This window comes from Emericellopsis cladophorae (genome assembly GCF_022114955.1).
Source record: "Emericellopsis cladophorae strain MUM 19.33 chromosome Unknown NODE_15_length_399893_cov_118_242817, whole genome shotgun sequence".
NCBI lineage: Eukaryota > Fungi > Ascomycota > Sordariomycetes > Hypocreales > Bionectriaceae > Emericellopsis > Emericellopsis cladophorae.
The window spans coordinates 125,525-152,211 of NW_026250940.1; the positions used below are offsets into that span (position 1 = coordinate 125,525).

Below are 26,687 nucleotides of genomic sequence, written 5' to 3' on the forward strand. Positions count from 1 at the left end.
GTTTCAGCGCAAATGAGATGGGCAGTGTATAGTTTAAGATCCTTGGGGTTTAGCAATGAAAACAAAATTCTGGTATTCCTTCCACTTAGACCAATATAAAACCGCCATACGCCGTGCCCACATGCTTCTGGCTGTGTAATCCAGACAATATTTAGGCCATCTCTAGCCCCCCTTTACCATTACTTTGAGCCTGTGGTGGAGGCAGTTTCTGTTTCGCACTCCCTGGATCAAAGCCAATAACCTCGCGCTGTTCGTCGATCACGCGGGCGTACCTGCGGAACATTAGCCATCTGCCTCGTACTGGGGGCCCACACAGGGGACTCACTCTAGAAGAAGCCTGAAGAACCAAGCTTCCATGTCTTCCTTTCTAACCACCTTGTTCGCCCAGCTACGACTCTCTTCCGCAATATTCTGGGCTTGCTGCTTACCAGCGGAGCCTGCAAAGAACCTCACGCTCTCTAGCCAATCGTCCCCCTGCAAACTGAGAGGTACATAGTGCAGCCAAGGCTTCAACCACTCGTTGTGCCATTCTCTGAACAGGGCCATCTTGAATACAAGACTCTTGCTTTGGAGGAAAGCGTAGAACCGCCCCGAGAACGCGTTGCCATCCATGTCCAACAGGTACTTGTATCCCCAAGCAGCTGACAGATCCTCGTTCACGACCGGATTGAAGAAGTTGATCTCGGACTCACAGTCGCCGGGATCACACTGGCCAATGTGTGAGAACCTAACATCGATAAGGGCGCGGTGGTCACCTCTAGGAGACAATTGAACATGCCACTCAGGGGAGGGGTCGGTGACCTGGTTCACCATGATCTGTGCTTCGTCGGGACCGTTAATCTTCTGCACAAAACGTTGCCGGTGTTGATGACGCCAGCCGCCGTTTCGGCTGAAGCCTCCTGTCGTGGAGCCGCGCCAGTACAGCTGGTCCTTCTTGTCCGCCCATGACATGTCCGTAGCTCCATCGTAGGTGACCTTGCCGTACCAGTACCACGGAGAAGGGTAGATCAAGTCATTGAAGGTGGAGATCTTTGACTGAGAGAAAATAGGGAAGAGGTCGTGGACAATATTGAAGGAGTTTGGTACGTTGAAGAAACCATGCGATGTGCTTAGCGATGGTGAGAGACAGACATCGGTTGACGCCGTGGCGTTGTAGATGAACCCGAGGTCGCTGTAGCCGTATTCACTGCGATGGTCCATCCTCTCGCTCTCTTCGAGCACGCGGGACGGGCTCGTTGGTGGACAGGACATGCGAGCATGTGTCCACGTCGGCTGATGCGCAAAGACATTGAACCTCGTGACTTTAGTCTCGTCAAAGCCCAGGCCATCACTCAGCTCTGGTGAAGTCTGACTGAAATCATTGGACGGAGACTTGATGGCATTCGCCGCTGGGATGTTGACGTCCTTGGCCTTGGCCACGAGACGTGACATGTCATCGTGGGGAACCACCACTCTCGGCTCGTCGTGAATGTTGAAAGCCAGGTCCATGTTGGGTAGATACTGCACAAATTTCTCCATCATACCCTTCGTCGCCTCTTGCTGCCACTCTTGCGCGCCTTGAATGTACGTAACCTCATGACCTCGAATCGCCAGGCCCATCAGAAAGTTGTCGGCGCCCAGCGCCTCCTTTGCCCTTTCTCTGATCGTCTTTGGCTGGAGGCCCCAGAAGGGCATAATCAGGTTATACACCGTGTCGAACTCGTCCACCAGTTGTACATTGTTTTCTTTGGCAAACGCGAACCATTTGTCAAAGTGAGGTGGCGGCGGCATGTTGTACCTCCTCCTGTACTCCTTGACGGCCTCGTCCAGCGAGGCGGATTGGCGCTTCCGTATTTCATCGAATTCGCGCCGCGCATCCTGCGCCAGATCCTGAATCGGATGCGATGAGATAGACTTGTGTTGCCTGGGCTGATCTGAGCCCACGGCATTGTATGTAGGCGGGTTGACCCATTCTGTCGCTTGGGGCTTGAGAGGGTCGCTCGAATGATCGTTCTCGGCAGCTATTGGGTCCGGCTGGGGGTCCTTTGACGAGCGTCGAGTCTGCAAAGTGAAGAACAAAAACAGGACGACGAGCGCCGTTGGGATGGCAAGTCGTCGTCGCAGGATCATTGCTGCTTCTGTCGCCCCGGTGGGGGGAGTAGAGTTGGGTTAAACGAAAGTAGAGAAAGTCGCAGCGCGCGGCGCGACAATTTACTCCCGATGCTCCATCGACCATGAACCGTAGTAGACCACCTAGAACAAGCTCATCGAGGTTGCACAGGTAACAAGCCAAAGTTTAAATCTCAACATTCACGGACTGTTCTGGTATTCACATTTGCTTTTTGGTGAGCATTGATTGAACTTCCAAGGCTCGTAATAAGGAAGCAGCACACCGACGACTTGATCGTTCAGTGAATATTCGAGGACAAGCACAATTCGCATACATCACAAGTCATAGCAGTGGGCTTGAGCAGCACGTGAGAGCATCTGAGGAGAGTTCATTGCTCATTCAATATACGCGTCCGTCACACTCAATTGCCGTGGTATCATTCGACAGATCAACCGGCCGGTGATCTCCTTCAACGCCAAAGACTGCCCGCTGAAATAGCTTTTTGTCATTATTTTTTATCCTTCCCTAGCCCAAGCCGTCTACACAACGTCTAGTAGAAGAAACCAATAATCTTTCCAGCGACGTGCTTGCGACGGGCCTCCTCGTGGTCCATGATGCCGGCAGAGGTGGTCAGGATAACGTAGCCGAACTGACGGGCAGGGAGCAGCTTGACAACCCACTTCTCGAGGTCGGCGAGACGGACGTTGTAGCGGGGGGAGATAACACCAGTCTTGTTGAGACGGCCGTTGAGCTGAACGACAATCTTGCCGGAACGGTGGTCGTCGACCTCCTCGAACTCGCCAATGTAGCCTGAAAGAAAGAAAGAAAGAAATCAGCATGTTTGTCGCGATGGATTAAACATTAATCGTCATGGGAAAAAAGAAATCTCAGAAAAACGTGTAAGTCCTCGCGTATCAATCTATCGGCAACTTATAGGGGCTGCAACCGTGGTGCGGTATCGACCATAGCCCTAGTTATCATGCCGAAGGGGAAGTATAGAAAACGGGGACTCATGAAGATGAATGCTTTCGCTCTCGTAGAGTACGTACCGTGCTTCTGCATGACCTGGAGGAACTTGACAATGACCTTGGAGGAAGGACGGATCAGGACCTGGCGCTTGCCGGCCTTCTCGGCGTTGTTGATGCTGTTGAGGGCATCGTGGAGGACGGAGGTGCGGACCATTTTGGCAGTGTTGTCGTGAGGACGGAGATTCTCAAGTCGAGGTGGTGGAAATGAGGTATCTGCCAGCGGGAAACAATGTTAGCCTCCTCACGGCTTTTGAGCAAGGAAGAGTGCCCTCGGCGAAATCAGTCGAGGAGGGTTCTGCCGCTCAATGCTGAAGGGGAGAAGCGTATCTCGAGACATGAGCCGTCGTCGATGTCGATCGAGGGAATCGAAGCTTTTCGTTCATGTTTCGGTCGAACTCGGGCGATGCTCGAGATTGCTCTCCCCAGCCACGATCAAAGGCATCATCCTCTCTACAGACGTATTGCGCCGTCAGCTACTACGGTGTGTTCACATACCTCGTTGATGGTCCGGGTCGGAAGCGTGGGTGGGGAGGGAGAAAAGTCGTGATAATTGTATGCAAGTCGAGATGGCAGAGCGAGTCGCCAGGCACTCCAATTGGAACTGTGGGTCGTCAAAAACTCATTGTGCCCTCGTGGCTCGTGCGCGAAAAAAATTGCCCTAATGTGGGGGGTTGCGCGCACTTTTGGCGGGCACCGCATGCACGCACCTTGTACGGGCCTGGCGAGGTTTGGCGACCTGACCCTGACGTTTAACTTCCCAAAGCGAACCACACCTACTCTCCTTTTCCCCTTCCCAACCAAACATTCCAACTTGAGCTTCGAGGACGTTCACATATTCACAATGGTACGTTCGACCACTCTCCGGGCATCCATTGGTTGTCGCGTGCTCGATCAGCAAGTCCCCCAGACCGACGGCTCGAGGCGACGAGTGCGAATGCCAAATCTGGCTCGATGATGTACCCCCACTTCGAAAGCATCAGCAGCACTAACAATCGCAGTCGGACGTAGAAGACAACAACCAGCCCGAGGTCTCTGAGGAGGTCGAGGTTTCCGGCGATGCCCCCAAGGGTCAGATGTCCGTTCTCGACGCTCTCAAGGGTGTCCTGAAACTCGCCCTCATCCATGATGGTCTTGCCCGTGGTCTGCGTGAGGCTTCCAAGGCCCTCGACCGTCGCGAGGCGCACATGTGCGTTCTCAACGAGAATTGCGAGGAGGAGGCCTACAAGAAGCTTGTCACTGCCCTCTGCCAGGAGCACAAGATCCCCTTGATCAAGGTCCCCGACGGCAAGCAGCTCGGCGAGTGGGCCGGTCTCTGTATGTCTTCCCCGCCGGCACTCTACATGGAACCGATCATAAACTAACAATGAATAGGCGTTCTCGACCGTGAGGGCAACGCGCGCAAGGTCGTCAACTGCTCTTGCGTCGTCGTTAAGGACTGGGGCGAGGAGTCGCAGGAGCGCTCTGTGCTCCTCAACTACTTCCAGACCGAGCAGTAAACTCCTTGTTCCTTTGGGGTCGGCGTTACAAACGGGATGGATCACAAATTAGAGGCGGGAGTTTTGGTTTGCATAATGAACCAAGGCATGCATCTCTTCATGCTGCTACGCCCTTTTGGCCGTCGAGGCCCCTGTCCAACATTCACATGCGGGACGGGAATGGAAAGAAAAAAAAACTTCTCAAATTTGCTTCGTGCCATGCATGTCTACTTGCGCCCTTCCACCTGAGTTATCGTCAGCGAGCTACAGATCAGCTACACCGCGCGGCCTTACCATGATGATGTGGTATCCGAACTCAGTTTTGACCTCTGCGATCTTAGGGCTACTGGTCGAACTGGGTTCGAGAGCGAATGCGACCTCCTCAAACTTGGGGTCGAGATCGCCCTTGGCTTTCCATCCCAGGGAACCGCCTTTAATCTTGTTAAATTTGTTCTTCGTGCACACAAAGGTGAACTCACCAGCCCTGGCCTTGTCCTCGGAATAGTTGCGGGCAACCTCGTCGAACTTCACTCCATCGTTGATCTTGCCCAGTGCTTCTTCCTTCTTTGCGTGCTTCTCACACTATTGCATACTAGTGAGATCGGTAGTATTTTGATTCGGGCGCGATGGTTCTTACCAAAATGTGGCGAACGTTGATGAGCTGCGCTCCAGCCTTTGCCTTGCCGCCTTCAGCTTTGTCGCCGGAGCCCTTCGAGCTTTTGTTGTTCTTTCCCATGATGAACTCGCGCGCCTGAATAAGACAATATTATTCGTACGCAATTGGCCTGCAGAAGTGGGAGAGGTTGTATTGTTGTCAGGGATGTCCAGTCTCGCAGTTGATGGAGGGGCTTGCAAGGGCTGGACAGCTATCCAGACTAAATAAAATAGTCACTAGTCATGGTAAATTCTGCAGTGTCTCCACAAGAGATTCTGTCTATCAGCTCGGTCACCTTGTATTGTCATGGCAGTTTCACTTGCAATTATCAATCTCGAAGCCGCCCATGATGGGTTGCACACTTATGATCATTACCCGACTGCATTAAGGTCACGGTGTGATAAGTTCTTCTTCATCAACGACAAGACTATACCAAGGTGAAGAATCCATAATTCCTGTAAACAGAGGTGGAGGTGTTCGGTTGCTTCCTTGACGAGAACATGAATCAGACCTTCTCTGCATCTCCCACAAGTATGGGGTCCAAACTGCTCAACAAGTGCTAGTCGTCGAGTTGAGAAGGTCGAGGTATACGCATGAGCTTAGCTACGTCGATTTGCCCCTCACAGCGCTTGAGTGTCAGCTCCAAGCAATAAAGCTCTTCTTCCCGGCGCTGGCCGTATTGAAGGATCTTGTATCTGTGCATCGATGAGTCAAAGACGTGCACGGAGTTGTAGATATACGCACTGGCCGTCGTATCGAATCCCCGCGGGTGGGGCAAGGGGGCTTTCCAGTCCATGGCCGCGAAGTATGCGTATCTTTCCTCCGACCTGAGAGATCAGAGGCACGCACATATCCTTTGGTGACCTATACCTGACGAACTTGATGCATTCTGCACTGTAACTTGAAGCCTCAACAGTAGTCTCACTGCCCCATAGCAAAGGCAATGTAGGGATACTGTATTGGCCTGCTGACAGCACGTCTCGTGGGCTGCATAGTAGGCCGTCACGATGCGCACAGGCTAGATTGGGCCACCAGCTGCGGGATGCCTAAGCATTTTCAGATGATCAGCATGAAGAGTACTCACTAGCCGACTTGAAATCGCTCGTTGCCCTCGTTCTCGGAAAGAACTTGCCATTTGCCCACAACATGTGAACCATGAGCCTCCTCAGGGATCGAGTGGATGAAACAAACTGCCATGCAGCTTTGCGACGGTCTCCGAAGTTGCTTACAGCGATGAGCATCAAGGCTCCGGTAAGGCTCACCGAACCGTATCCTCCATTGGCGCTGCAAGCTTCCCGCTATCGTCACGTCTGCACGATATTGAGCTGGCTTTGTGGCTGGGTGGTTGGCGGGGTTCACCATGTCTTCGAGTAGCTTGTCCAGCCTGGTGACCTGGATGGTCCTCAACTCGATCCTTGGTCTCATGTTGCACTCGCCCTGGACCGCTTCGCCCAATACGCCCATGATTGCGCCCCTTCTGGGCCCAAGAGTATGGCTTTTCCGTAAACTCTGACGAACCTCGTCACAAAGCAGCAGAAGCTCGTCAATCCAAATCAAGTGTCCATCTCGGGGGTGTCCAATGGCTTCACCAGAAGGGCGTGGAGGTACTGATGAGTATAGGGCGCTCGAGGTCAAGGTATCTCTCTTGGGAAGGGCTCGTGAGTCGCGATTGGGAAGCATGAGGAGGTTCGGCGAGTCGATCACTTCCAGCGTCTCAAGATGCTGACTCGTTCTCAATCGGCATTGTTCTAGATAAATTCAAGATAGTGTAGAGGTGCTGGCGCATGATGTGTCAGGCAAGGGACGCCTCAGTCTGCACTTTGCTATAAAGCAGCCTGTCCGTCATCCTGTTCAGTCGCGCCTGCCTGTTCGTCGCATTTAGTACTTCTTCCATGGTCCAAGTCACATGAGGCTCTTGCAAACAATGGGATAAGGCTTTGCGCGCCACGAAAGTAGGATTCTCCATGTCATTCTCCGGTCACCAACTCTGACGGGGGCAGTCGATGAGCGACTGTGCTGCAGTGATGGGTGGATGAATGCATGTGCGAAAGGAACGATTGCTTTCAACCAGAGGCCAGTGTGAAAGCCAGGCTCGAATTCTGGCGCCTAATAGTCCCATCTTTGGATGGAAACCAATTCAGCCAATGCCGCCGGTATCTTGAATTCTTGGTGACGGAACAAGAACAAGCTCGAGGTCTCAAGCCCAATTCCGGTCGAGTTGGACCTCGGCGCACGTCTCGCTCCACGTCGGCAGTCGGCACAACCATGGCAATGCCTGGCAATCATTTTCCGCATCTCCGCTGTACTAGCAGTGGTGATGGACCGGAGGACGTAGTCAGTGACATCCGAAACGAATGAGTCTTGGTTCTCATGTGTTCCTGGCCAAATGCACAGTAACTCAGTGACATCTTCTACTCTTACCTCTGGATCAACATCCAGTGTTGAACATCCCACCACCATGCCGCCCATCGAGCTCACTGCCATCGTCACACCCAAGTCCCCCGAGAAGGGTCAGAGGGTAAGTTTGTACATCGGCTGAGGGCGAGGCCAGGACTGACGGTTCAGTTCCTTGAGCTATTCCAAAGATGCGTCGAGTACGTCGAGGCGAATGAGAAGGACTATGTCCATCGCTATGAGATGCACAAGGGCATTAAGGACAAGGATGGCAACGTGCAATACGTAGTGCTCGAAGGGTGAGTGCAATTGGTCTTTGAGACAGATGACAATCGAGCTGAAGACCGCAGATACAAAGACAAAGAGGGTCTGGACAAGCATATGAAGACCAAGCCAGTTGTCGAGTTGCTTGAGGCGATCTCCAAGGAGGAGCTGACGGAGACGAAGATTATCATGACGACCAAGGGGCCAGGAATCGCACCAAAGCTGTGACGCTAAAGAATTGAGGAATCAAGAGCGACGCGCCTTTAGTCTGATCAGTAGACGAATAGAGCACACGTGAGCGACTTCTGTTGAGGGTGTCGAGAAGTTGGTTGTACTGAATGTACCTTATGCAGGGCGCCAGGCACCTCGAGTACCTGGTAAGTCACACCGCCTGCCTAATTAGGCAATCGTTGTGTCGTGTCGGACTCACCATTCAATTATCTGAATCTCATCTCGCGTTCTCTTGAACGCCTAAGCTTTTGATGGAGGGACACTAACTGAGTACTTGTATCACCCTGCTAGTTCTTAATGCAGACTCGTCACCTTCATGGTGGCCTTCGCTTCCCTGCGAGCTCTCAAGCGTATTGCCACCGCCGGATCCGCTACCAACCTTCGAAGCGCCCTCGTCGTCTGTAAATTTTCTACTGCAACAACTTCCCTACCCGCCACGCGCGCAAAGCTACCCTCTGACCCCTTGGATTTTCTGTTCAAGAGGAACGCAATCGTCGAGATGGGTGACCGCGGGAGCGCTTCGCACATGAGGAAGCTGGGCATTACCCAACGCGCGACGCCACTTGCCGTGCCCTGGACAGGTGATTTGCGCGTGAGATTCACTGACTTTCTGGTCAACGAAATCACATTGGACGGCAAGGTCGCACATCTGCGCACCATTGGGCAAGGCGAAGAGCTCGAGCAGGCACAAAAGGCAGAGGCAGAGGCACCCCCTCCGCAACCTGTGAAGGAAGAGCCTGCTGCAGAGCAACCACCACTCGAGAACCCAGACATTGCGCCAGAGGACTCGGCAATACTCGCCGAACTCGGGGGTGAGCAATTTGCGAAGGACATTGTTCTCATCTGGAAGAATGCCCACGAGCCGGATGCCGCCAGCAAAAAGGCCACCGCTGAGAGCACAGACGACCGCGAGAAGCGTGGGAAACTCCATCAACAAGTGCGACGTATCTTCAAGTCGACCATTGACACCTCTACCGGCCATGACGGTGCCATCGTCGCTTCACTGGCGAGCAAGAAGGGAACTAAGCGCTCGAGGAATGGCAGGAAGAAGGAGGACAAGCCCCCGAAGGAGTACCTTCACTTCAACCTCCACAAGGACAACAGGGATACCATGGATGCGATCAACCAGCTCGGGAGGCTACTAAACGTAAAGCCCCAATTCATTGGGTATGCCGGCACCAAAGACCGGAGGGCATCTACCGTGCAGCGTTGCTCGCTTCGACACATCCGGCCGAAGACACTGAGCGCAGTCAACGGCAGACTCAGGGGTGTCGTGACAGGGGACTATGAGTACAGGGATGAGAGGATTCACCTTGGTGGCCTCATGGGCAACCAATTCGTCATCACAATCAAAAACTGCCAATTGCTGGGAGACGCCCAATCGAAGCCTCTCGCCGAACGCGTGGAGTTCCTCAACGCAAACTGCCAGTCGGCCGTGCAGAACCTCTCCAAGAACGGGTGGATCAACTACTTTGGCCACCAGCGATTCGGCACCCACACCATTGGCACGCACGAGATTGGCAAGTTCATCCTGGGCGAGAAGTACGAGGAGGCCGTCAACATGCTGCTCTCGTACAATGAGGAGATTGCAAACAAGGCGGAGGCTGGTGATATCCCCGAGGAAAACTCGTATCGAGAGGAGTACCGGCGTCACCAGGCGTGTATGCTCTTTGTGACGGGCAAGGATCCCTCACGCGCCGAGAAGACCATGCCCCGTCGGTTTGGCGCCGAGTGCTCTCTTCTGCGTCACCTCAATCGCGCCGGCGACAAGTCGAGGCGAGACTTTGTGGGGGCTCTGATTCACATAACCCGAGGCTTGAGGACCATGTATCTGCATGCGTATCAGTCCCACGTCTGGAATCATGTTGCCAGCAAGCGTTGGGAACTGCATGGCAGCAAGGTCGTCGAAGGTGATCTTATCCTGGTCGAGACCCCAGTGGCCACTGCCCCCGAGCAGGACCAGGACGGCGGTGACGTGGTCAATCCAGTAGAGGAGGACTCGGAGCCTCGAGTGCATGCCCGCCCGTTGACCGCCGAGGAGGCGACATCTGGCAACTACAGCATCCACGACGTGGTGCTCCCCTCGCCCGGATACGACATGATCTACCCGAGCAACGCGATCGGCGAGTACTACACCAAATTCATGAGCGCGCCCGAGAATGGGGCACTCGATCCGCAAAAGATGAGACGCATCCGCCGCGAGTTCAGTCTGCCCGGTCGCTACAGAAAGTTCATGAATAAGTTTCTCAACGACACGGCGAGCGTGGAGATTAAGACGTACACGGACGACATGGAACAGATGCATCCCACGGATCTGGACCTGCTCAAGGCCGCGAAAGACGAAGATAGCGAGCCGGCCAGGAAAAAGGTCAAGCAGAGCGAGGATGGGGATGCTGCAAAGCCTGAAGATTCTGCAAACGGGGAGGCCGAGACCGCCGGGAAGGTTGTTGATGAGGTAGGGAAGAAAATTGCGGCCGTAGTCAAGTTCCAACTTGGCAGCAGCGCATATGCGACCGTCACGCTGAGGGAGCTCATGGGCGATCCGCCCGAGGCAACAGCAGAGGCCTAGGCTGCCTGTCTGACATTGTGTACAGTTTGAACAGAGCTCATATAGACTGACGAGGGTATGTGTCCGCCAAACTGTCCCACATTCCTCGAAAATTCCGAAAAATGGAAGTCTCCCCTACATTGCGTCCCGACCAAGTGATCGCGAACTTTCCAAAGTATCGCCTAACGCCATTGCCATGATATCCATTGCATCGCGCCACATATGTATAAACCTCGCGTCCTCCTGTCACAGTATGCAGGTCAGTTGCCTGGTGCGTTGTTGTCCCATCCCCAGACGTAGGAGAGGTATTTGACCATGTTGACCCTCTTGGACTTCATCTCCACCATCCAGGGGTGCTCGAGCATCTTCCATGGGCTCGCTCTGCGAGCAGGTTGCTTCTCCAGACTGTGATATTCTTGTTAGATTGTGGTCCCCGGTGTTGCGCGTGAGATGAACGTACCAGCACTCGATGAAATATTTGAAGTTGTCGCTCCAATACACGTCCATGTCTGGCTCGTCCTTGAGCTTGGGCACCTGCTGCTGCACAATGTAGGTCAAGAGATCAATCAGGCCCGCCCGGGGCTGCGCTTCGGTTCCGTCCGCAGGGAACGGGAAGCGGTGCTGGGCAACTTCAAGCAGTGTCACGCCTGTCGACCAGACATCCGAAGTGATAGTGTAGGCTTGACCTGTGATGCGTTCGGGGGCCATGTAGTAGCTGGTTCCGATAAAGGTATTCGCCTCGCCCTTGGTTCCAAAGTCGCCCGACACGCCAAAGTCGCACAGTTTGACAGCGCCATCGCGGCAGAGTAGGATGTTGGATGGCTTGATGTCTCGGTGAATGATTCGCCTTGTGTGGAGGTAGGTCAATCCTCCCAAGACGCCCTCGGCGATCTTGCCCAGAACTTTCTCTCCGGTACGCCCACCAAGGCGTTTCACTTCCTTGTAGATGCTATCCAACGACCCTCCCTCACAGAATTCCATGGTGATAGAAATGGTTGCTGTCGCTGGGTCCACAAAGGCGCCATAGTACCGGCAGATGTGCTCAGAAGCGCAGTCCTTGTTGAAGTTGAGCTCTCGGATGATCTGTCTCTTGATATCGGGATCTGGATTCGTGGTGATAACCTGTGATGCGTCAGCGACTAACCCAGACTGTGAAAGAAAGGTGCTTCAGCCACCAACCTTGAGAGCAAACACAGTCTTCCCACCCTTGAGCTTCGCTCGTGTCACGGCACCGCCTGCGCCCTCGCCCAAGCTGCCCAACTCCTCGATACGCTTCTCGATACTCGCGATCCTCCATCCCTCGTCATCGAGATCCTCAACGTCGCCAGTCCTGGCCTTCTCCAAGCTCAGCTTGTCAAAGTTCTCAAGTCCTGGGAGGCTACCGTCTCGCTCCATGGCAGCCCCACCCTCGCTCCTCTCCGAGTACATTGAGCCGACTGCAGATACAGGATCAGGTGTGCCATGGGTCCTCGATACACCAATGCCATACTGGGAGGCAAACGACAAGGCAGAGTACTGCGAGCCTGCCGATGTCGGGTTACTGGCACGACCGTCCAGCGGACCGAAGCTCCCTGTGCGCGAGTGATCGGCACTGCTCTCGCTGCCGCCGCCCGCCGACTGACCCGTTTGAAGACTGAGGCCTCTGGTTTGAGGCTGTTCTTGTGGGGTGACCTGGCTTCCCATGGGCGTCGCAAGGTGCAGTGTCGGCAATGGTGGTCTTGTGGGCGCCGGCCCGCCGGCAGCCTGGTTGCCTACGGGTTTCGCATTCGGGGATGGGGGAATCGCCAGGCCGAGTCGGGGAGTGCGAGCACCGCCTGGTCGGCCACCAACGGCTGGTCGAAGCATAGGCGGAGCAGCTGGGAGTTGAGGTATCGGAGATGCGCCCTGCTGGGGCTGGGGAGGTTATTAGCGCTCTGGTCTTTGCATAGAGCGGTGAACGACATACCTGGTTCAGCTGGGGCACATTGGACTGATTCGACTCGGACATGGCGGCGACTGAGCTGCCTTGGACAGTTGCAGACTATGGATAGACGAGAAGAGTCTGCAATGTAGACAGTCTTGAGACCTCAATCTCGCTCAGAACAAGCGCCTCTACAACGGTTCTCCTTGCTATGACTGAAGGCGATTTCCGTAACGAAATGACTGCCTATTGCTGTGCCAGACAGATCGCGGAGGCTTGTAGATCTCGCGGCCGAGTAGTACGTCCGATAGAGTTCGTCCGATGGCTGGGTCCACAGGATAGTCTCAAAGACTATTTGCGTAGGGCGAGTATCGTGATACGTGAGGTAGAGCAGATAATGCTTTCGCAGGACAGCAAATCGATCAGGTGGCAGCGAGCGGCAAAGGTCGGGGCGGACGTAGACGGTAGGACGAAGAGCGAATGTGTCGTCGGGCGCGGAGCTCTGCGGAGAAAAGCAACAGTTAGTCTCAGAGAAGCAGAGTTGAGTTTCCTGATAATGCATAGAAGCTTGGACAGGCTACAAAGAGCACATACTGTCAGGCTTGTAGGCTGAAGCTTGACTGATGGAACAAGGCACGCCAACGACTATGCGACGGGAAATAGCGAGGGCGAGTTGTTGATGAAGTGTGTAGGAGCCTATTTAGCTGGGTTACAGTTGAAGTTGAAGGCCTCCGTCAGACTGTCTGGTGTGGGGAGGGAAGTGCCACTGGCACCTGGCTCAGGCAGTCTGTCTGGAACCCGAGCGTGAAAATGAGGGGACCCGGGCCTCCAGTGGGCGCGCAAGCCTGGCGGTGGGCAGCCAAGCCTAACAAATGGACCGGGACGATGCCGGCGGGGGGCGGCGCCTAAGTTGAATGAGATGCAGGCTGCTAAAGCCGTCGACAGTACCCCTGCTTGGTGTAGAATACAACTCGGACACAGCGGCCTTTCGAACCTTTTTCTCCTTTGAATGTGAATAGGGCTACATATCTAGTAGTTGTGTAAAACAATGAAGGGTATCACACGTTTATACCACCAGTCAGATACCGACCATCATGCAGCCTTATCGAGCCCATTAACAGGCCCTACCTTACCTGGTAACCAACTGGACAGCTGGAACCCGTCGACTTGTGCATGGCCCACTGTGCCACTGTCACAGCAATAACCCCTCCACCATCATCCCATTCATCGTTCATCCATCACATCACCCAGGTAAGGCTTTGGCACTGTCAACCAATTGGCATTGCCTTTGTCAGGACGCAAGGGTGTGCTACCTGGTCTGCAGGCCACTCAAAGGCCCGGCATGCACGCAGGCATCATCACTCTGACTCTCCCAAGGTGCTCCGTGCACGATTCGACTTGTCTCAACGCCCTCCCTCATTCTTGAGGCTTCCGTCCGAGCTCCCAAGCCTCAGGGCCTTATCCTACAGGCTTCCGCAGCATGGCTTGGTCGACATGGCTTAGGATGGGGTGTTACAACAGACATCGTGGGTGCTTGGTACTACGTATCGCGGAGCCACCTCGCCGAGGCAATTACAGAACGAGATTGAACCGTTGAACAACATAGGATGCAGCACCGACGCTGATGATCAATTAGCTTACGTTGCACAGCAGATGGACGGCTCGTTTTTGTGGTGGCGACCCCTGTTGCCGCAAGCGCGCGTCTAAGTTAGAGCGGTGGACGGAGTATTGGACTTGCATTAGGGTAGTCGCGCCTCAACATATATTCAGACAACTGAGCTATGCTTCATCACGGCACAAACGGTACGGGCGTGGTGGTCAGTATTGAATTCGGAGGCTACTCATGATTTACACAGCTTGTAATGCGCAATTACAGTGCACAGTGGCCGTGATTTCAGAATGCTTTCGGATTCGTTCACGGCAACCCCTGGATCTTTGGTTCAGACAGCAGGCTATCAAAATCCATAGGAAGCTGAATTGGCCTCAGCGACTCCACTCAGACGCTAATCAAACACTTACGGCGCCAGCATTCGATGTATAGTGTACCGTGACGCAAATATGTCTTGAACGTGTTTTTCCGGGGATTAGGATGAGTGCTTTGACAAAACAACCAAAGTAAATATCTTGACACAAAACTATCGCATAGGAAAGCTTTCATTCATAAAATAGATTGGATGAAACTACACTTTCTTGTCCATCATAAGAGCGGCTTTTGATGTTGCTATCAAAGCTAGTCATCTTCATGTTCTGAGTTCCCATCCAGCTACCGGGTAGCCTGGTTGTCTTAAAAGACGCGCGCGGTCGGGCAATTATGGGGTAGTGGACGGGAAGCCCCACATGCCACTTGCTGCGACAGTCGATACTTGAACTTTTTTTTTCTTCTGCGTGTGAAGGGCAGTGCTTGTCTACCAACAAGATAACCCGTAACCGTTACGATGCCTTCAGCAAAAGCCAAGGAGGACCTGGTGGTCATCTCGGACGACGCATCCAGTGACAGCGACGTATCCTCATCGAACGAGTCCGACTATCTGGACGACAATGGCGCCCGAAAACGACGTCGAACATCACCGGTCCCGGAGCCACCGCCAGGGTTCTTTGACGACGACGACGAAGACGATGAGGACAATAAAGCGGAACTCGAGAAAGCGATTGCCTCTATCCAAGTACCCTCGCGTGTCCAGGCGCCCTCTCGTATAAAGAAGGCAGCAACGCAAGCGGCCGCCGCGACGTCACAAGCCGCCCCTCCCCAAAATCCCATCCTCGCCCCCGTCGATAGCGACACCACATTTGCCGCTCTGCAAGTCCGTCCCTGGCTCGTCCAGTCCCTCGCCAACATGGCCATCAAACGGCCCACGGGTATTCAGAAAGGTTGCATCCCCGAGATCCTCCAGGGGCGCGACTGCATCGGCGGATCACGCACGGGTTCTGGTAAAACGGTCGCGTTTGCGGTGCCCATCCTGCAGAAATGGGCGGAAGACCCGAGCGCCATATTCGGCGTCGTTCTGACGCCGACGAGAGAGCTCGCGCTGCAGATCTACGAGCAGTTCAAGGCCATTAGCTCGCCGCAGAGCCTCAAGGCCGTTCTAGTCACGGGTGGTGCCGACATGAGGGCGCAGGCCATTGCCCTGGCGCAAAGGCCGCACGTTGTCATCGCGACGCCGGGCCGGCTGGCAGATCACATCCGTACGTCAGGGGAGGACACAATCTGTGGACTGAGACGGGTGCGCTATGTGGTTCTGGACGAGGCGGACAGGCTGCTGCATGCTACGGGTCCAGGCAGTATGCTGCCGGACGTGGAGGAGTGTCTCTCCGTTCTGCCCCCCGCGAGTGAGAGACAGACGCTGCTGTTCACGGCGACCATCACCCCGGAGGTGAGGGCGCTCAAGGACATGCCGCAGAAACCGGGCAAGAAGCCCGTGTTTGTGTGCGAGGTGGACACGCAGATGCTGGCCATACCCGCGACACTGACCCAGATGCACGTGCAGATCCCCGTGACCCACAAGGAGCACTACCTTCACGTCTTTCTCGAGACGGAGGCCAATGCCCAGAAGACGGTCATCCTGTTCTGCAACCGCACCTCGACGGCGGACTACCTGCACCACCTGCTCCGCCTGCTGGACCACCGCGTCACGTCGCTGCACTCCAAGCTCCCGCAGCGGCAGCGCATCGACAATCTCGGGCGATTCCGGGCCTCGGCCGCGCGGATCCTCGTGGCCACGGATGTGGCGGCGCGTGGTCTCGATATCCCCGAGGTGTCCCTCGTGATCAACTACGACATCCCGCGGGACCCCGACGACTACATCCACCGCGTGGGACGTACCGCGCGCGCGGGACGCAAGGGTGAGGCGGTGACGTTTGTCGGGCAGCGCGACGTCGACCTCGTGCACGCCATTGAGGCGCGCGTGGGCCGGGCAATGGACGCCTGGGCGGAGGAGGGCGTCAACCTGGAGACCCGGGTGCTTCGGGAGGCGCTCAAGACGGTGAGCGAGAAGAAGCGCGAGGCGCTGCTGGAGATTGAGGAAGGGCGCGAAGTGGGCGGCAAGCGGAAGCGCACAAAGCAAAAGTTCAGGGCCGAGTAAAAGCACATACATGTAGCGAAGGCAAGCAGCGAGAGGATCAATGGCCGAGATACCCCGTCCGTCCCAAAGAGACTGGCATTGGTGCACGTTGGTGACATGCATAACTTGCACGGAGGTGACGGAGCCTTGTCTGTGTTCATGTGTTATGCGATTGAGACTTCACCGTGATCCATGTTGGGAGACGCACCCTGGGGAGAGCTGGGTAGTATTTGATTTGGAATACCTAGGGTATGGAAGCACCCTATCTCCGAATTGGCTGACAAAACAAACGCGCGCACGCCTCTGGCTTACAGGATCGACCAAGCACGGACGAAAGCAGTCGCCCGATAACGGGTCGTCTGTGATATGTAGTAGGCACCTTGTCTGATAGACCGCGCCATTGGACTCCGCCCGCCCGACGCATATCCGCGGTTGTCACAAGTAGGGCGCCTCGGGCAGTACCTGTGGACGAGACGAGCGCTTTACAACAATTCCGACAAGGAGGATCCGACCTCGCACGCCTCGCTTCAGCTCGAAAAATCCGGGGAATGAGTCAGCGCTTGCTTGATGGAGGCTATCCGGGTATTGTAGCATGAATGCCAGTCACGAAGCCGAACTGCATGCACAATGGATGGTCTCGCGCCCGCCGTCGGGCACTCGGCAGGCTGGCAAGATGCCGATAGAACGAGTCGGGGCCGAGCTCTTACGTTGGCCGCCTGTCATGTTCGATCCTCGACGGGCGCGCGGGTTGCACCACCATCGATAGACCCTTGTAGTGAGTGAAGGCGTGGGGAGGGTGTGGTGTCAGTGTCAGGCGCCATGATCAGCGTGTACGTATCGATGGATAGTGAACGTCATGGACGGTTGATGACACGGAGACGAAGTGGTGGGAACGATCGGACGGCGAGGTTGATTGATAAAGGCGGGTGACACAGACAAGAAACAACCGTGTCGGACTTTCGAGTTCGGTGGTGTTGGGGGCTAGCAGTCGCCCGGTAGGAGGTGTGCCAGTGAAGATACGTTTTGACGTTCACGCCTACTGTATTACATAGATGATCCGGTCCAGTCCGGCGTCATGAAGATGGATCACGGACCCCCGGCGAGCAAGAAATTTTCGATCAGCGGGCCCATTATTACCATAGAAGACCGCAAGGTAGCCGGCGTTGCGGACTCGGGTGGATCCTGCGGAAGCCGAGGACGTCAGACAAGTCCCCGCCAAGAGGAACGAGACGAGAGAGGAAAAAAAAAAAGGATTGAGGGCTCCATTACGGATATCGTGAAGAGCCTCATGTTTGTGGGGTGGATATTGCGGCATCTGCGTACCGCAGGGAGCACAAGCGGCTCTGGACCTCTGGTCGGACAGAAGAAGCTCTCCAATAGGAGAAGCAAGTCACCGTCCATTCTGCATGCGAGAGAATGAACCGCCGATGCGGAAAGACGGCAGACAAGTGCAGAATCGTCCTCGCGGCGTGTGTTCGCGCGTCGGAGATCCGAGTCATCTGACTCCAAGCACAGAGAATTAATAATGCCTAAGAGACTAATTCTTCTTTAGACTAGCGCCACGGGATTCAGGATGGCGGCAGGCTGTCAAACGCGGCATTCGCTTTCCTCGCAAAGACCCGATGGATGGCACGAGCACAAGCGTTGACAGTTTGTTTTTACTTGTGGATGGTACGTGAGCACAGCGGGCGCTCCAGTCCCTGTGCTGACAGATCACTGGTGAGACTGTCGGGATCAGACAATTGAATTTGTGTAGCCACCCGCACGTCAATGCTTGTGTGAGCTTCGGGCAGCAGTGGTGAATGGTGGTCATGATCCCGCCAAGCCATCGTGAGTTGCTTCACTCTCTCAATGCGTCCTTGCAGGCCTGCAGTCACGCTGACACGCTCTGTGGTGTGCGAGGCGGGGATGTCCGAGCTGAGACTGTCGGTGATGAAGCACGGGCACCGTACCCCAAGGCCTTTGGGTTTCAATGAATTGGCAAGGGTTGTTGCTGTGGAAATTGGAATAGAACAGTCAATAGACAGGGCCCAAAGGCAGCAGGGGAATAGATGAAAGAGATCAACAGCCAATTCAGGCACCTCATTCGCCCAGGCATACGATACTCTAATAAAAAATGTGATGCCTGAAGCGAGGCGTGAATGCGCGCTCAGCCCTACATTGCCAGGCAGTGCTCGTCCGGCGTCCGCGCGTTGATCCTTGTTGTTGGACCGTGCCACGTATGCGTCCCCCCGCGCCTGGATTCCCCGTCTAATGCAGCGTCGTATCTCGTGTGCAACAGCTCCAGACAGTGCATCACCGTTGGAATTTGTGTAGATGACTGGTACTACGAGTTGCTGCCATTATTAGCGATCGAGCAGATGGTATCCGTAGATGAATGTAATCGTGGGCGGTGATGTCCATTGAGGAGACTGTGATGACTTCAAAGTTCAAACTCTGTTTAGTCTTCACCACACTAGAGAAATCGCCGTGACAAATCCTACTGTTATTAGTTGAGGATGCCTGGGATCACTGATCATCGCGCGGCAGGGATTTAGTTACTGCTTGTGGTAATCAGTTCTAGGCACATGCAATAACGGCAAAAGATGTTAGGTAGCTCCCAGAAGGAAGCATAACGGACGTATTCGGCGATAGGCATCACAGCGCATGCCGCCCGCTGGTCATTCCTAATCGGCGGGCAGCTGCTGACGGGCTGAAAGCTTGTGGTGGAAGGTGAGCGAAGGGTCCGCATCCATTCCATCGTGGGGACGCGCGAGCCCGAGAGCGAGAGCGAGCAAGCAAAAAAGAGTCATTGCCCGCCGCCGGTGGTGGATGAGCAATAACGCAGGCTGGCTCGAAACCCGAGCAGCCCGTAAGTCCGGGATACCTCTGTCTTGCGGATGCGTTGCACCACAAAGGATGTACCCCTCGCTTCGGCTTTTGTCAGCGGGACGGAGTTGAATCATTAGTGACCAGAGCCATTCTGCACAAATCTGACAAACCCAACGCAGAGCGAGCCGGGCCCGTGTCCAAAGTCCGCCCTTGTGTGTTGGGGCCCTGACTCCACCACGTCGGGGCCTTGGGATTGCGCGTGCTTGCGTGAGCCTCATCACGTCTCGCATCCTGTACAAAAGAATCCGCGGCCCCCCGACCTCTTGGCCCCGAGTCTCAGATCCTCAGCCATCATCACCAGAAGCTTCAGCCTTGAACACATCTGCAGTAATCGATCAACCAAGCAACGATCAATCAACCATCCCGATACCAAGCTTTCATCACTCTGTCCCCAGACAAGCCTCGCCAGCATCGATCCGGCTACTACATCCACCACCCTGACTCCACCAGCCACACGCCCCGGAACCGGCCTTGACTCACATCAACGCCAGCAGCATCCACCCGGGAAGAAAAAAAAAAAAGGAAACATCCACCGTTGTTATCTAATACATATAACACTGTCACCCACCCAGGCCACGTCCCGTCTTACACCACAATGGCCACTACCACCGCTCACCGACCGCAACACATCAGCTTTGCACCTAGCCCAGCCGAGTCTCTTCGCCAATCCACCCTCCAGAAGAACATGGCCATCACTCAGACATACTATCTCGCCCACAAGGCCCGCTCCAAGCTGGGCCGCGAGGCTGCTCGCGCCGACCACAACCTCCGCCTGCTCGTCGGCCACGCCAACCTGCTCGACAACCTCATGGTTGAGCTGGCCGACGCCGAGCGGGAACAGGAGCGCTGGTTCAACCAGTCTGTCCGCGGCGCCTCGCCCAAGGCGCAGGACCGCCACGTCCAGCACCCCGCCTCGCAGATAGTCGAGGAGGAGGAAGAGTACAGCGGCGACGAAATCTACGACGAGTCGTCTTCGGACGAAGACGAGGATGATTTTGAGGAGGAGCTGCGGGACATTGTCATGATCCCAAGTGCCAGCAAGGCCCCCACAGTCACCACAGAGGAGGTCCCCAGTGGTGACGACATGGAGGAGGATGACCTCGAGGAGGACTATGCGCAACTCGAGCTCGTGCGCACATCGTCACACTCCAACACCAGCCCGCCCCCCGAGCTGGTGGACGAGTCGGACTCGTCCGACGACGAGGCGGGCATGCCCCCCTCACCACCCAACGCCATGCTTCCCATGCCCGCTGGCAAGGCGGAAGATTCACTCTTTGAGGATGAGCAGAAACAGGAGGCCAAGAACTATTACCTGCCCGGGAGGACACCCCTTGGCGGCGTGTCGGCCGTCTCGGTCTACTAAGTTCGCATTCGAATACTCCGACCGAAACCCTCAAAACGATTTGATGATTCTTCTTTCTACGAGCGACTCTGGGCATTCAGCATGGCGTTTTTCTTTTTCAGCATCTGGGATACCACAATCTGGCGGGCATTTACAACACGGCATGGGCATATACTTTTCACCGTTAACACGCATTCACGGGCACATCACAACTCATGGCATACATACACAAGGGAGGATGAATGAACAGATCTGACAGGAAGGAGTAGATAGGACACACACGATACCCCTGTCTATGGACACCTAAAAAAATGAAGAAAATTCATCCATATAACTACTTCTCAATCCCACCTACTCCATTCCGTCCAATGCGTTCTGACTTGACGTGACTGTGCACCTAGCGCTCTCATCACATTCCCGCTCGCTACGATCGCGCTTCACGATCAGAGTGGGACAGGCACGCACCCGGATTCGGCACTCTAAAAGAGGGTGTCCCTCTAGTATCTCAGTCGCCCCCCACGCCCCTCTCGGATTTGAAAGCAAGGCCCGAGCCCGCGAGAGATTGCTCATCAGCCATTAATCAGCCTGTACACCCTGTGACAGGCGTCAGCGTGAGACCGACAACTGCTCGGATGAATCACTAGCCCCCCCCCCCAACCTGCTTTTCGCTTATCAAGGGACGACGACGCTTTCTGGTCAGCGACGTGCATGCGTGCGACGAAGCTTTATTTGTCATAGGTACGCTGCGCTTTTCCTTCTCGCATGTGAAAACGTCAACCCTTCTATCCGTGCGTACGTGTAGAAGGCATTAGAAAACAGAGGAAGCGCGGTATTCGGAGCCCAACGGACTGGCGATGGAGCGCGTAGACGGCACTGGGACCGTGGACGGGGGCAGAGCTGGAACCCGTGCACTTGTCGCTCGGTGCGCCGCGGGTCGATCGTGCACACCGGGCAATTGAGCAGGCCAATCAGCACTAATCCTCCCAGGGCAGCCAAGAGGCCAGGCCACGTGTAGCCAACAAAAGAGTCAAGTTGTCGGACTCGGTGGTCCGCGGAGAGGCGTCGCGTCACTTGCGTCAGCATGCCCATTCCTGCCAAGACCATTGATTTTTGTTTCACAATGGACGACGGCTCGATCCATCCATCGATCTGAGCTCTACAACAGGAACTGCCTTGATCATAGTCAGGGGGGGGCGACCTGGTCAACGTCAATCGTGGCCGTGCCGCAGCAAGCAAGGCACGGGTGCTGCGCTGGCAGTGGTCAATGAATGGCCTGTCGATCGATAGGCTAGCAATTGGCCCCTTGCGCGCGTCGTGGTCATGGCTTTGCAGTCCTTTCACCCATTGCTTCTCATGCACCAACAACACCACTGACAGATCCGATACTGATAACAGCCCAGTGTAGCTGCATAGGCGGTCAAATCCAGGTACGCACGGGCGGGCGGACGCAGTCAATGTGCGTACGCGGAGTCTCCTGAATGGCCGGATCTCCGCCCCGGTCGGTATCGGGATCGGACTGTGATGGAGCCTGGCGAGAGCAGCCCTGCGCCGGCGATCGGCACGCCTCTTGCGTTTTTGGGCGACTATCAGACATAGCTAAGACATGATAATCAAGGTGAATATTGATCATCGTAGATCATGGAGTCATGGACAGATAGATCACCATCTCTTCTGGATCCATACCTTCGGACTGTGTTCACACTGGGGACTGACTTTTGACAGTGGCTGAATTGCTCGTTTGATGAATGGATCCTGTCCCTGACATTTTCAGTAGTATTTCACCGGTCTGGACCCTTGCGTTTCCAGCTGTTGCATAAGTACGGATACGTGGAGGCGGTGTACGGGTGCTAGTGTCGGGTTGACTGAGACCCTGTTCTGTGCCGCACTGCTAAGCTAATGGCAAGACATTCTGCTAACAAGCTTGACGCCTTGAGCGACGGGCGCAAGCGGTGTGCGGAGGGTCGGCATTTGTTGATGGATGATTGCTTGCACAGGGATATTTACAGTGACAGGGCAGGCTTCGACATCGGCTGGAAGAAGTATTAACTCGCGATATGCTTGTTGCACATCACCACAGCAACTGAGTGCTGAGATGGCGAATGTCGACCACCGTGGGCGAATGAGAGCCCTCGGATTGCCCCGCAAATCGGCAGGTCGGAGGATCAACTCCCAAAGCCCGAAACGATTCACCTCTCATCAAGGATCCAGTGTCTTTCCTCCAACTCCGATTTGCGCGTACACGTAGGCGCCTGCGTCTTGTGACATGGCAGATAACGCAAGGCCGTCTCCTGCACGTGACATCTCGACAGACCACGACCTCGATCAGCCTGGCTCGGAGCGGCCATCCAAAAAGCCAAGGGTCTTTCTAGCTCGGCAGGTGTGCATGCCCGCTGGCAACGTAACAAACCGCACTGTACATAGCCTTCTGACCACATTACTCGCAGGCCTGCGAGAGCTGTCGCGCCAAGAAAACCCGGTGCGATGAAGACGTCCCCTGTGCGCCGTGCCGCTCTCAAGGCATAGAGTGCACATATCGTGACAGAAAGGCCACCAGGTAGTTTCCACCTCAAGCATCAACTAGAAAGAACCTCTACTCACCACCAGCCAGAAAGGAAGAGTCGTTTGGGACAGTTCTGGGATTCTTGAAGCGGATCGAGACAAAAGTCGAGAACCTCGCGGCGGCGCAGGACCCCAAACTGCCACCCGCACCACCACCTCATGCACCGCCTGCGGAATCTCAAAACTCCCTGGACAGCAGCAGCAGAGATCCCTTGGGCAACACGCCAGGTTCCCAGCGTCAGGATGGCCAAGCCGGGACACCCAACATTGACCTGCGTACGCCGACTGTCTCGGGGGGCAGCGTCTACCTGGACGACGGCCCGGACAAGACGCCCTTTCCATTCAGCGCCCATGCCATGCTCGAGTGGGAACCCGTGCGAGCATTTCTACCGCAGGAGATTATGAATCTCTGCCATCGGCACGGGTGGCCAGACTATGCCACAGCCCTCGAGAAGGAGCGGGACCCCATACCGGGCCTTCGCACCCCTACGAGCCACATTGATCCGCTCAGCACCTTGAGCATTTCGACGGTCCGGAACCTGTGCGAGGCCTACTTTTGCTCATTCAATCTCGCGTACCCCGTCCTGGACCGGGACTTTTTCGAGGCTCGCTCGCTCGCCAAGGCCGTCACGGGCGGCTTCGGGTACGACATGGAGAGCTGCGTCGTCCTGGTCGTGATGGCCCTGGGCTGCTGGGGCATCAGAGCCTTGGAGGAGGCTGGCTTTCACGACGGGAGTGTGCGCATGGGCACGTTGAGCACGGCGCAGTATATGCAGGATGGCATCGAGGGGCTCGTCTTCTTCAACGAGGCGAGACGAAGGATCGGGCTCTTATCGAACGATCATGGGCTGCAGAACTGCCAGTTTCATCTGTTGTCTGGGTAGGATTGCCCCGCCACGCTCCGTCACACTACATACTTTGCTACACCAGGCGCTGATGCTGACATTTGATGCTTCGCAGAATCTACTATTCCTCGCTCCTGAGACCGGTCGATTGGTGGGAGAGTATGTCGCGCGCCGCCAATTGCTGCATGCTCTACTACGGAAACAACCAGACCAGCGACGCGAGCGAAACCTCCAGAGACGCTTCCTGGACGTCGGACATGCAAGGCCGTCTATTCTGGATCACAATCATGCTCGAGTCTGTCGTGACGGAGGAGCTGGCCCTGCCACACAGCCGTCTCGATACGTTCCGCGACCGTGTCCCCCTGCCTAGGTTCATTGAGCTGCCGCGCGCCGACCTAATGACGGCGGGCAGCAGCAACCAGTACCAGCATGCAGGCTCGGACGCGAAGCAACAGGCGCCTGATGTGTACTACCACTTTCTCTCCCAGGTCGCCGTCCGGAACCTGACCACGCGCATCAAGGAAGCACTCTACTGCTCACGTTTGTTGGTCCTCGTTTAAGTGAGCTTGACCTGTCGCTGATCCCATCCACAGATCTCTCCGGAAACTATCCCAGTCCCGGTCTTGACGCCGAGCTGTCGCAGCAGCTCGAACGCTGGAGGGAGCATTTGCCCTGCACATTGAACGCGGACGTAGAGTTTGCTTCCAGCCCCCCGAGCTGCCCGCGCGACGTTCTCGTGTCGCCCCTGATTCGGGCCCGCTACCTTGTTTTGCGGTGGCACCTCTGTAGACCCGTCATGTGAGAGCTCTTCACTGATAAAGGTAGTCATGACCAAGTACTAATGGTCGCTAGCCATCGCATGCTCTCCTTCCCTGAGAAAAGGACGACGAGAGACATTGAACGATGCAAAGACGCGCTCCTGACCGCCATGAAATGGCTTCACGTCGTGCGCGAACTATGGCTCATGAAGAGCTGCATGCCAATCAGATACCCCTTCTGCTCGCAGTATGCACCTTTGGTCGAATAAGCCGACTGGAAGCTAACGGGAGCAGGCTCTTTGGCCAGATTGTCCTTGTGTACTGTCTTCGGTTTATCGATGACGGTGCTCTTGCCGTCGTCCTCCCAGACGGCTATCAGCAATGGACCCTCGCCATCCTGGAGCTTGTCAAGGACTGTGCGCCCTTTAGCCCGTCTTTGTACCGCGACAGCCAGATTGCGGAGATGATGTGCAGCCGGTTGCAGGAGCCTTGAAACGGCAGAGTATCATTCACGGACGTTTCCCAAGTCGTTTCGGTTGTTGGCTCCCATTTTGGTATAGGTGCTATAGGTGTCCTAACCACCAGCAGAGGCCCTGTCTAGACATCGCCCTCGACCTGCTCCACGGTAGGCACCCGGTTCAACATCAGCCCCAGATACTCCGCAACCAACTGCACCGAGTCCCACACGAGCTTCACGTCGTGCGCCGAGACACCCAGGCGCCGCGTCCCCCGGATATGCCAGTGCGTCTCCGTCCTCAAGTTCTGGATCATGATGCCAGGCAGCACGACCATCTCCGTCTCCACATCATCCAGCACCTGTCGATCACTCAGGTACAGGCCGTACGTGATCCTCTCGGTAACCCACTGAAAGTCCCTGTGATCGTCGAACAGGCCCAGCGTCTGGCTCGCGTCGCGCGTGTAGAGCGTGCCCAGCCAGTCCTGGCCGCGCTGGCGGTTCGCCTCGTCGCACTGCCAGCCCTCGCGAGTGGCGCTCCTGTCCTTGTCCTCGTCTCTCTCGCACCTGTTGATGGCCATGATGGCCTCGAGGGGCTTGCACACGCCGATGATGCTGATGGACTTGACGAGGGCCTCGCGCAGACGACGGACGAGGACCTGGCGCTGCGGCGGGGTCGAGAACTCGGGCTTGGTGAGGAGGTAGGTGTAGAGATTGGCGCACAGGTCCGGGTCGTTGCCGCCTACAAGGGCGGCAATGGTGGCAATGTACCACCGCGAAGAGCCCAGGTCTGTCTTGCCAAAGTTGTCCTCGACACGTGCAAAGACGTCGTAGATGGGGTGATGCTGAGTGGCCATGTTGATGCTGCCTCAGGTGTCAGTGGGTCGGTCACTGTATCGAAGAGCGTGCAGACGCTTTGCAGCGTGGCGAGCGAGGATCACCTTTGCCGGGTCCCGAAAAGCCTTGAGCTTCTCGGCGGTGCCTGCGCACTTGGGTCTGTTGTGTCATGTGCTTGCAAGTACTTACTTGTGTAAGATCAAGGTTACTTCAATTGCAATGACGTCCGCGTGGGCGTGCCCGACTGACGACGTCACCTGACTGACTCTGGCGATGAGCCAGCACGTCTTCCCCGGGCCGCTGGGCGCGACACAAATGCACGCGAAGCATCTCACAGGTGCAGGCAATCATGAAAACTTCATTCTCTGTCAACGTCAAT

At 55.6% G+C, this 26,687-nt stretch overlaps 11 protein-coding genes across 11 annotated transcripts; 6 read left to right on the plus strand and 5 right to left on the minus strand.

Moving 5' to 3' along the window:
- Nucleotides 1–151: 151 nt before the first annotated feature.
- On the minus strand, nt 152–2,109 carry J7T54_002379 (CAP10; the record flags this gene model as incomplete). The annotated part of the gene is made up of 2 exons (XM_051505552.1): nt 152–272; nt 326–2,109. 2 exons carry the CDS (start codon nt 2,107–2,109, stop codon nt 152–154), a joined length of 1,905 nt encoding a protein of 634 aa, XP_051362998.1.
- A 530-nt stretch (nt 2,110–2,639) lies between these two features.
- J7T54_002380 (40S ribosomal protein S22) lies at nt 2,640–3,271 on the minus strand (the record flags this gene model as incomplete). The annotated part of the gene is made up of 2 exons (XM_051505553.1): nt 2,640–2,899; nt 3,139–3,271. 2 exons carry the CDS (start codon nt 3,269–3,271, stop codon nt 2,640–2,642), a joined length of 393 nt encoding a protein of 130 aa, XP_051362999.1.
- Nucleotides 3,272–3,958: 687 nt separating this feature from the next.
- On the plus strand, nt 3,959–4,613 carry J7T54_002381 (ribosomal protein S12; the record flags this gene model as incomplete). Its single annotated transcript, XM_051505554.1, has 3 exons — nt 3,959–3,961; nt 4,116–4,431; nt 4,489–4,613. 3 exons carry the CDS (start codon nt 3,959–3,961, stop codon nt 4,611–4,613), a joined length of 444 nt encoding a protein of 147 aa, XP_051363000.1.
- A 206-nt stretch (nt 4,614–4,819) lies between these two features.
- J7T54_002382 (Peptidyl-prolyl cis-trans isomerase-like protein) lies at nt 4,820–5,328 on the minus strand (the record flags this gene model as incomplete). The annotated part of the gene is made up of 3 exons (XM_051505555.1): nt 4,820–4,837; nt 4,887–5,174; nt 5,230–5,328. The coding sequence occupies 3 exons, from the start codon at nt 5,326–5,328 to the stop codon at nt 4,820–4,822; spliced, it is 405 nt and encodes a 134-aa protein (XP_051363001.1).
- Nucleotides 5,329–7,705: 2,377 nt separating this feature from the next.
- Nucleotides 7,706–8,133, plus strand: J7T54_002383 (uncharacterized protein; the record flags this gene model as incomplete). Its single annotated transcript, XM_051505556.1, has 3 exons — nt 7,706–7,765; nt 7,813–7,940; nt 7,992–8,133. 3 exons carry the CDS (start codon nt 7,706–7,708, stop codon nt 8,131–8,133), a joined length of 330 nt encoding a protein of 109 aa, XP_051363002.1.
- Nucleotides 8,134–8,452: 319 nt separating this feature from the next.
- On the plus strand, nt 8,453–10,705 carry J7T54_002384 (Multisubstrate pseudouridine synthase-like protein; the record flags this gene model as incomplete). Its single annotated transcript, XM_051505558.1, has 1 exon — nt 8,453–10,705. One exon carries the CDS (start codon nt 8,453–8,455, stop codon nt 10,703–10,705), a length of 2,253 nt encoding a protein of 750 aa, XP_051363003.1.
- Nucleotides 10,706–10,944: 239 nt separating this feature from the next.
- Nucleotides 10,945–12,671, minus strand: J7T54_002385 (uncharacterized protein; the record flags this gene model as incomplete). Its single annotated transcript, XM_051505559.1, has 4 exons — nt 10,945–11,089; nt 11,145–11,806; nt 11,864–12,577; nt 12,630–12,671. The coding sequence occupies 4 exons, from the start codon at nt 12,669–12,671 to the stop codon at nt 10,945–10,947; spliced, it is 1,563 nt and encodes a 520-aa protein (XP_051363004.1).
- Nucleotides 12,672–15,019: 2,348 nt separating this feature from the next.
- J7T54_002386 (ATP-dependent RNA helicase DBP8) lies at nt 15,020–16,663 on the plus strand (the record flags this gene model as incomplete). Its single annotated transcript, XM_051505560.1, has 1 exon — nt 15,020–16,663. One exon carries the CDS (start codon nt 15,020–15,022, stop codon nt 16,661–16,663), a length of 1,644 nt encoding a protein of 547 aa, XP_051363005.1.
- A 3,445-nt stretch (nt 16,664–20,108) lies between these two features.
- Nucleotides 20,109–20,876, plus strand: J7T54_002387 (uncharacterized protein; the record flags this gene model as incomplete). Its single annotated transcript, XM_051505561.1, has 1 exon — nt 20,109–20,876. One exon carries the CDS (start codon nt 20,109–20,111, stop codon nt 20,874–20,876), a length of 768 nt encoding a protein of 255 aa, XP_051363006.1.
- A 2,242-nt stretch (nt 20,877–23,118) lies between these two features.
- Nucleotides 23,119–25,510, plus strand: J7T54_002388 (putative C6 finger domain protein; the record flags this gene model as incomplete). The annotated part of the gene is made up of 7 exons (XM_051505562.1): nt 23,119–23,232; nt 23,300–23,331; nt 23,464–24,294; nt 24,375–24,799; nt 24,853–25,057; nt 25,112–25,264; nt 25,312–25,510. 7 exons carry the CDS (start codon nt 23,119–23,121, stop codon nt 25,508–25,510), a joined length of 1,959 nt encoding a protein of 652 aa, XP_051363007.1.
- Nucleotides 25,511–25,614: 104 nt separating this feature from the next.
- Nucleotides 25,615–26,328, minus strand: J7T54_002389 (uncharacterized protein; the record flags this gene model as incomplete). Its single annotated transcript, XM_051505563.1, has 1 exon — nt 25,615–26,328. The coding sequence occupies one exon, from the start codon at nt 26,326–26,328 to the stop codon at nt 25,615–25,617; it is 714 nt and encodes a 237-aa protein (XP_051363008.1).
- Nucleotides 26,329–26,687: the final 359 nt, after the last annotated feature.